At 34.4% G+C, this 9,816-nt stretch overlaps 1 protein-coding gene across 1 annotated transcript; it reads right to left on the reverse strand.

Moving 5' to 3' along the window:
- Positions 1-577: 577 nt before the first annotated feature.
- On the reverse strand, positions 578-8,037 carry LOC127861124 (E3 ubiquitin-protein ligase TRIM56-like). The gene is made up of 2 exons (XM_052399500.1): positions 7,881-8,037; positions 578-3,219 (listed from the first exon to the last, which is right to left on the reverse strand). Exon 2 carries the CDS (start codon positions 3,141-3,143, stop codon positions 1,263-1,265), a length of 1,881 nt encoding a protein of 626 aa, XP_052255460.1. The 5' UTR covers positions 3,144-3,219; positions 7,881-8,037; the 3' UTR covers positions 578-1,262.
- Between the last annotated feature and the right edge of the window lie 1,779 nt (positions 8,038-9,816).

Genomic DNA, 9,816 nt, shown 5'->3' on the forward strand with positions numbered 1-9,816 from the left:
GATACATATAATGGCTATATTGGACTATGGTAAATGTTCAGTTATACTGTTTCCTCACAAACATCATAACTAAAAAGAAAATTTGCGAATCTGAAACACCTTTTTACAATTTTGTCAATTTACCAAACCGTGAAAAAATCCCTTTAATGGGTTATCTGGTACTTTGGTCTGATGTCTATTTCTCAATCCGATTATTGTGAAGCTAAGACGGTTTAATGTGACTTTTAATCGACATCGTCGCCGAGGCGGATCGGTACTGCGCATACCGATGTGAGACAAAATCCAAAAGCTCCCCATGGATTTAATGAGTATTGGTTTCGCTAATAGCGTTCACATGTAATAAGATATCGCGGGCAATACTTTTACTTTCTCACTATTGTTTTGTCATTGCTTACGTCTATAATCGCTATTATGTGCATTCCTGCATTTATATACATAAATATATAATGGTGTTTGATAATTCATAATATTTAACATTTAAACAAAAAAAAATGTAATAGAGAGATGTCTTTAACAAACAGTTTAAAAAAATCTTTGTCAACAACTAGCAACTCTGTATATATATTTAATTATTTTCGATAAAGGCACATATACGAAGTACATCTGATTATTAATGCTTTTTTGCACACGCACACGAATAAAGATGACAAACACGTATATTGTAAACCAGATACAAAATAAATAATACTATTTCTTGGAAAGTCCTAAATGTACCTTCACATGAAGTTAAGAATGTATACTTTCCTTTAAAAAATAGAAATTATTCCATTTGTTTTTCTGCATATTGGTATTAGCTTATGAGTGTAAACAAACGTGAGTGTCTACAATACAATATCAATACGTGTCAGAACACTAATTGCGATAAACAGATATTCTTCTCAACTGGTGAAACATCTTCATTGCAATGATGTTTTGTGCAAATATTTTAATGACGTTGTCTTTATTGTTTCGTTTCAATCCCTAAAAAATCGGAAAAATATGTTATCTCTTGTATAATTTCTTGTTAAATTTCACATATACACTGCTGGGTAAAAATGGATTCATTACATAATAGACATATACGTTACAAATTCAGCAATAAAAATCTTAACACATTAAATATACTATACATATATTCACTACTAGCACATTCGTGGCAAAAAATACACAATTTCATAATATATCTATCATATTTATGTTTCAAAAACGTTAAACCGTTTTCATGAAATTAAGAAAATGTACACAGCTGCAAATGAATACATTAAGACTTTTGTAGTTTAATCTTAACAATACGTATATACCTTAACCATTCCATCATTTTGCACGATAATCAATCTGTTTGTATGACTGACTATAATAGCACAGGGACGTTCGAGTCCCGAATCCTTAACCAGAACATACCGCTGAAACGTACCGTTACTCGTCAGCAACTGGATCCTGTCGTTCGAATTGTCAGCAACGAAAACGTTTCCGATTTTATCAACGCATACACCCTGTGGATTTCGTAAGTCATTCTTGCTCACGTAACGGAATAACACCTCGCCTCTGGGGTTGATGCAAGTTATGCAGTGCCTTCCAGTGTCCGACACGATGATTGAGCCGTCTACTGCAGCCGACACATACCTCGGTTGATCGAACAAACACTCATTCATTTTGTCATACATGTACGATTTCAGGATACTTCCATCCAGCTGAATGATATCCACACATTTTTCTCTCATGCAGCTTACCACCAGGTAGCTCTCCCTCGTTGAATATGAAATACCGTCGTATTGGCGCTCAGTTTTGGTTCGCTTAATCAAGGCAAGTGATTTCCTAGTAGCAATGAAAATGATAAGGCGTCCTATCAAAGGAACCGCGACATCATCACCAAGTCCACATGTTGTAATATCTCTTGGTTCATCATCTAACTGAATGTGGTCTACAAGTTCACCGCCTTTGTTAAACTTTTGTATCCTCTTATTATGGCAGTCGGTTACGATAATATCTTCAAGCGATGTGCACGTTACACCCCAAGAGGAAATCCCTTCATCGGCACCAGTTTCAATGCGCAATTCACCCAGCATTTTCATCTCATCCAGATATGTTAAACTTGTGTCATCCGGAATAAATTCAACACATACTCTTAGTTTTTCCGGGTTGGTTTCTCCTATGTCCAAATTAAAATCATCAACTTGTTTCTTTATCTGGTTAAATGCCATCAAAACTTCGACATCGCTGCCATATTTCAACAAATTATTCATTCTTAGACTCGCTGCTTTTGCCGTTTTGGTTTGAAGTTTTCTTGGTTCAATTCTGTCTTTTAACAAACGTCTTGCCTCTGATGATTTGCTTTCCAGTTTCTTTAACAAAAACTGCTCTTGGTCTCGTATCTTAGCACACAAAGAGTTGCTCAAATACGTGATTTCATGTTTAGTATTTTCAATGGAATCTTCTAGTACTTTTTCCACAGCACTTAGACCATCGACGTTATCTAATGACACTTGGAACGAGCGAAGTGTTTCGAGAATCTTATCGATGTCAGTCCTAGAAGCAACAGCGTCATTTACTGTGATGACATTTTCGCAGCGTCTGTGAGACACAGCCAAACATTGTACGCACAGAGGATCCTTACAGTCAACACAGAATAACGATATATTTTCTCCGTGCCTATCGCAGTTAACTTTGCTCTTCTTTCTCATAATAACATCAAGTGGCTGTTTCTTCATTTCTTCCAATGACGTCATTAAGTGCGATGACGTCACCTTCACATGCATATGCACCTGAGAACACGCCTCACACAGAGCGTCCGTGCAATCAGAGCACCAGGATTTCGCTACGATATCTTCATTTCTTCGGACGCAGATGTCACAGCACTTGCCATCTTGTAAGGCTTTCTTCAACTCCACGAAAGACGCCATAAATTGGTCGTCCTTGAAGTTATCCGCAAAGCGCCCTTCAGCCGCAAGCTGGGGCAATTCCGAATCTATGTCACAGGATGGACAGGGGAAACAATTCGAAGACGTCAGATTTTGCCCAATGTAATCATTCAAACACTCGTTGCAAAATGTATGAAGACATCGTAGCATTTTTGGACGTTTAAATGTTTCCTGACAGAGTGAACATACGCTGAAATCTTCCGACATGCTTGAAGTTGTTTGTAAAACGTCCGGGGTGGCCATCATAATCCGCTTAGATTTCTGTAGTTTTTCTTCTTATCATTCAATCAAGATGTTTTATCAACGTTACTACAAAATGCATCTGAAATGATCGATAAAATGAAATCAATAATAAATAAACTGGACGAGATTTTCAAAGCTTGTGCGACGATGTGAGAGAAACCTTAAGTAGAGTTGTAAATCTAGTTACGAACACCTGACATAAACCTCTTGGGATTAAAGTGGTCAATATCACATGTTCATGAATGAACTCGCTATGTTTGATCGAATTCAATCTCAGCGAATACTACAATTTGAATAGGTATAGTCCCTGTCAAAATATTTACTTCCACATTTATCTTGTTAAACAACAATTTATTGATTATCGGTAGGATAATAATGGAGCTGTTATCTTGGTTGGGGAAATATTTATGAAAATTAAACTATTGTATTTCGCATTTACTGCTCAAGTTTAATCGATTACAGAGTCTCAATATAATTGTTTGGTTTGTTTTGGATGAGTGAATAAATGAAGTGACTTGACCGCTTAAAAACAAATCAAGCGTCAGATGTCAATGCAACTATGTGAAGTGCTGCATTGGTTTTGCAGAAACAAAACATGAACAGTGATTAGCATAATACGCAGAATTAAATAATTTGCATTCACATCAATCATTGTTAGATGCTTCGAAAAAGCTATTTATGAAACATGTATACTAACTAACATAAAAACAAAAAGATGGCAATATGTACTCATGTTTCGCAAAAATGAAACTACGTCGTTATCTAATTGCACGGATGTTATGCTTTATACCAGATTACTAATGTTCACAACAACTGGCAAAAGTAAGAAATGACTTGCAGATGCCTTTACTAGTTATTTGCATCGTCAAATGAAATTATTAAGCTGTAAGATTTCTCATATCTTTTCAAGAACATGAAAACCACCTTGGGCAAGTCTATTCAAGAACATTTGCGGCATTATTGAACGTGATGCATTGTTTGCAATTTGGTACGAAGTCAGTTAATGTTTCCGCTTTTGGAAAATTATTGAAAATACAGAGCAGCTTCAATGGCCTTTACCGTAAATTACGGCTACAGATATTCTCACTGACAGTTATTGAACATATTTGTCAGCCGTCTAGGTAGACGAGATTATTTTACAACTATAAACTTAGAAGTTCCATAGAAATTGTGTTTCCGACATTTTAAACATTGCATGCTTAGTGAGCTGTTAATTTGTTTGGCAGATATTGCATAGACCTATTTAAACTTGCTACTCTAGTGAAGTAACACGCTATAAGAAGTGCACTATATTCTTAGTATGCATTTGACACAAATAATTGCAAAATTATAAATAGTTTATGGAATAATGAATCCCACAAAGAATAAGGGAAATAAGTTTTGAGTTGATGTCATTATTATACTACCCTTCTATATTTCTTTAAAGTCAGAACTATGAAATATCGTTTTTGATTGATTCAAAAATATACTTTTGACAAAGTGAATTGATTTTCATTATCTGATTTATAAGTTACATGCAGTTATATAAGTTATATGCAGAGCAAATAAGTATCTTGTGTTGTCTGGTCTGTTATGTTCAACATTATATAGCTAATAAGCCTTTTGTCTTTTATAAGTATAAGCGGATGGTTACACGGTATCCTCTCGAAAGATGTGCCTATCGTTTTATTTTTACTTTTGTTTATCATTTTTGTAGATACTAAAATATAAAAACGTCTTTAAATTAATATCTCTGTACTTTTTTTGACAGTCATCGTTTCTCTTATCGCCGTTATCAGTACAGAAGGATTCGTCATTACGAGCGCAATTAACCCATTTATGCCTAGCGTCTAGAAAAAAGCCTTGGCAAACAGCGGCGTCTCAACTGAGTCTGCGCTGTTTGCTTAAATGAATTTCTGTACGAAATATTCTAAATATAGAAATAAATAAACTAGAGATCCCTTATTTTGGAAATAAATCGATCCAATTTAGAAGGATGGGAGAGTCCACTAGGCATAAATGGGTTAAACTCGAAACTCAATGATTACGGATGGCAAGACTCATGATCGGAGACGGATACAGTGTGACATTATATCCAAATTATTCCAAACTCGAGAGAGATAAATGCCGCACTATCTGTGCTTTTCCGCTGATAACTGCTTATGAATGGCGTAATGGCTTAATTTAATGTATATTTAAAATGTGTATGCGAATTTTTGTATGTTGGTTTCCATGGTGTACCAAACTATCCAAGCAGGGTTAGGCATTGAATGAACAATTGATTGGGGTCGTTAAACGTCAGCGACTTCTTATATTGCTTTCAAATATTATATTCTAAAACCTAGACACATATTTAATATAGCTGAACATTAAGCACATGTCTCATAATTGTTATTACATCTTTGGACTGAAAGTAGTATTTAGAGTCGTTATATTTTTAATTGCGATGAATAGAAAAAATAAACCGAATACTTAAACATGCTATTATGATTTACAAGTGATTACAGGACAAATAACAATGAATGACTTTAAGCTTTTTTAAAATTAAGCATATCCAGAAAAGTCTCAAAAAATTTGCTTTATTCATGTCGTATAATTTGTGACCTCAACATAAGAGAAGAAGCAATCTTTAGTATTGGCCTAGGCTTAAATACGTAAAGCTTCCAAAAATCGATGTATCAATATCACAATACTACGGCATATGACTTATTGCCCTTACATGACTAGCACTTGATATATCTTCTTATTTGCCTCAGATTAAATGCTCAATGTACACAGGTTATGTCAATAAAAATATAGATCAGTCTGGGAAATGTCAATAAACGTGTGACTTGATTGTGTTACAAGGCTCGCTCCTCATATTATGAACCAATTACGTTACATGTAAATGACCTTCTTTAAGAATATTCCTTTATGAAAAGCTTAGGAAAGTAGTCTTTAAAGTTTGTCGTGACAAAAGGCGCAGAAAATGTCGTGGAGTTTGTTTGATATGGTATAAAATACAAGTATTGTCATTTATTTCCAAATAAATAGTGTTCGATACTTGATTCAATAAACGGGTATCACTAGAATATAGTTATTAAATATTCAACACTATACGCACATCACTTCATCAAAGCGAACACATTCCATGTTAACTGTAAACGCTTTAACAATCCACGTTGTCACAATTTTAATAAATTATGACTAAACTTATCGGCTTATTCAAACAGAGGGCTTGTTGAGAGCTCAATAGGTCGACGTACAATGGACTTATAAGAATCGCTATAAAATACATGGAACATACCAGCAATTATTAATCATGATTTTACATTCAATAAAATAACGTTTTGTATATGTCAGATAAGAGCCTTCATTCTATCGTGTATCGTTAATGAAAATCGCCCTTGTCAATTTTTATTTAGGGTCAATCATCCAAATATTTTGTGCATGTGTGATGTGTGTGTTTTTTTAAAATATACATTAAATGCATGCAAACGCTTGTACAGTACACCAAAATTAAAATGCTTGTTGTTTTATGTATGGAATGAAAAGGACTCGTAAGTAGGCTACACTGGATTGAGCGGTATCTCACATTGAAGCACTCAAAAAGCACATCTATAGCTTGATATATCTGCGAAGTTTGTGTCAAGTACTTTCCCATAAAGAATGAGAGCTTATCTTTTGAAACGAATGGATAAAAAAAAAAACAAATGGATAAAAACGTTTACAGCATATATTGCCGTTAAGTACACGAGGCCTTTAAGGAGTGATTGGGGAAGAACAGAAAGGCCATTTTGAGACCCATTTCGACTTCCACGATTGATTGAACTGAGACGCTTTCCATAACCGTTTTGTGACCCCGAGATAACATGTTTATAATTAAAACGTCAAATGCACATTTCGTCTGTCTTAATAAAACCCACTCATCCGATCAATTATTTACTGGATGGCGTTTCTTTCTTTTAATTAAAGGGTATAAGCACTCCGACGAGATTCCTAAATCTACACAAACCGACATCAATTTATCATTTCTCAAGTTCTATGGGTGAGATGGTACAAAGTTGACATTCCATTAAAGGACACTCTTGTGGGTTTTGTTCCATTTTGTTATTTGAACACAGCTTATTTTCGTCGCATTAAATGCAATGATATTCCCAGGAAAATTGCATTTTTTTAGAAACAAGGAATATGATTTTGCGGAACGGCTATCCTTTATGCGACTTTCAGTTCATAAAATATGACATCATGATCGGACGCTTGTCATAAATTTCCCTTCTTTGAAAATCACATACTTTTTCATACAAATAAGATTTGGAACAACAAACATGATGTTTTAACTACATTCTATTGTCGTTAACGAATAAAATGAACGAAAAGGCACAATACACCCACGTTTAAAGATAAAGGAAGGAAATTATTCCTTAATAGCGAAATGACGTCATATTTAGAAGATTCAATGAATATAAAGTAAAACACGACCGAAATAGACTTATTAATGCAATGAACGTCTTAGTTGGTCTTGTTTTAGCCATTTGTCGACATAAAAGTACACGCATGCAACAAAGCTTCAAATATACAAATAAATGTTTTCCTTTGACAACATAATAATTGAGTTTTAAAATTCTTTGAGAGAAACAAATTCAACAATTACACTAATTTGAATTAAACATTGAGCACGCTGACAATATAAAATAACAAATCAATGCTGTCAGTTATCTTTTATTCACAAATTATGAGTTTAAAGGAATTGAGTTTAAACTAATTATCAATGCTACTCACCGTCAGAAATGTCCACCGAACACCTACCGATAGTACTCAGCAATTAAACAATGAGGGCCTATTGAACAGTTACTCTTTAAAGTAAATTAGCTGAAATCGATCCTGCTAATTCCTTACTTAGCCCACTAAATAATAATAATACCTATCCACGCGATTTCTATCTGTATAGTCTCATTTCTTAAGTGTCGCGCTTTACATATTTTAGGTCAACCGCTGATAACCCGACTGTCTCGATTGATTAATTCGGAATGCAAATTTAAACACAAGGCGGGGTAAAATCAATAAAATGTAATTTTCATTTCACTACAAGCCCGAATACCTCAATCGTCTATCAATAAAACATCAGTCGATTGGTTGACAATAGCAGTAAACAAGATGTTTATGCATTTGAATGAACGGAATATGAACATTCCTGAACGCTTCGTTGTATCTTGGGAGGATAAACATAAATATTCGTACATGGTTTAATTCCATTTTTTTTCAATGAAAAACGTGTATTGAATATTGAACTTAAAGGATTGTCGACTGTTGACATGTTATTCATTCATCGTAGTCTTAATAATTTATGTGCAGATATTCCACATACATAATTCTCTTAAATCGCAACGAATACTTGAGCGCAGAGGAAACAAGTTGTAAATCGATATCAACCATAGATTTATTAGAGGCATGTTCTGAAAAAAAAACTGACCTTGATGTATTTGCAGTCCACACAGGCTAATCCGGGTCGACAGCTTCCGCTTTAATTATATTTTTTGTTTAAAAGAAGTCTCACCTAACAAAATTGTCGTCCCTGATTAGCCTATGTGAACTTCACAATCCATCCTCAGACGGTACTTTACGCAGATCCAGTAAGCCCGGATTTCGCGGAACATGGTTAATTGACACGCGTTCTGAACGGGGCTTGATGCATGTGCGTAAAGTGTCGTCACAGATTAGCCTATGCAATACGCACAGGATAATCAGGGACGACACGTTCCGTCTAAATTTGATTTTTTTTAAAGAAGAGACTTCATTTAAACGAAATATGTCATAAAAGCGTAAAGTGTCGTCCCTGATTAGCCTGTGTCGAATGCACAGGCTAATCTGGAACGACACTTAACGCACATACATTATGCCCGGTTTTCTCAGAACACGACCCACATGTTTCATCATCAAAAGATACTGTAAATACGGGTTTTCACTGAACACTTAATCTCAGATGTCTCTTAAACGCTTAGTTGTTCATATATCAAGTAAAAGCAGGAAAAGTTTAAATAAAGGTATAATAAATACGAAGATATATTCTCAAAGGAGTGCATCAAGAAGGTAATATTAAGAGGAATATAACACAAACGCAAACATTACATATAACTATAAACATAACTAGGAATGTGTCAATATGGCTCGGATGCCCGCACAAACCAAAACTGTATAATACTTGTGTCCCCCCCACACACACAATTTCATGATGAATGTTATGTTTATAACGTTTTGTAATTCTATCAATAATACTTAGTGAGAAACGCACTACAACAGTTCAGAAATGCCATTTTTAAACTACCAATAGGCCCTAATTACGATGAGGTCTGAACATGATGAAGCTGAAGAGTTTGTAAATCATTTTCCACTTTTAGGGAATTTTAAGTTTAAATGAGGTATCTTATAAATTTGAGAAGCCACTGTAAACGGAATGTGTCGTCCATGATTATCTTGTGCGGATTAAACATGTGTTATTGTTATTGAAAATTTCTCTAATTGGTCAATACATCACTGTTTTCTTTTTATAAAACTGTAAGTCATTTTGATTACCTTCCATTCTTACAGTGCATTGTATATCATACTTTTTACACACGATAATTGACTCAGTTGATTTTTTTAAAAATAATTTGAAATGTTTATACATTCATAAAAGACTAATAGAGCAAACAAAGACTGAAGAAAAAAACATGATACA

The sequence above is a fragment of the Dreissena polymorpha genome, chromosome 15, assembly GCF_020536995.1.
Source record: "Dreissena polymorpha isolate Duluth1 chromosome 15, UMN_Dpol_1.0, whole genome shotgun sequence".
NCBI lineage: Eukaryota > Metazoa > Mollusca > Bivalvia > Myida > Dreissenidae > Dreissena > Dreissena polymorpha.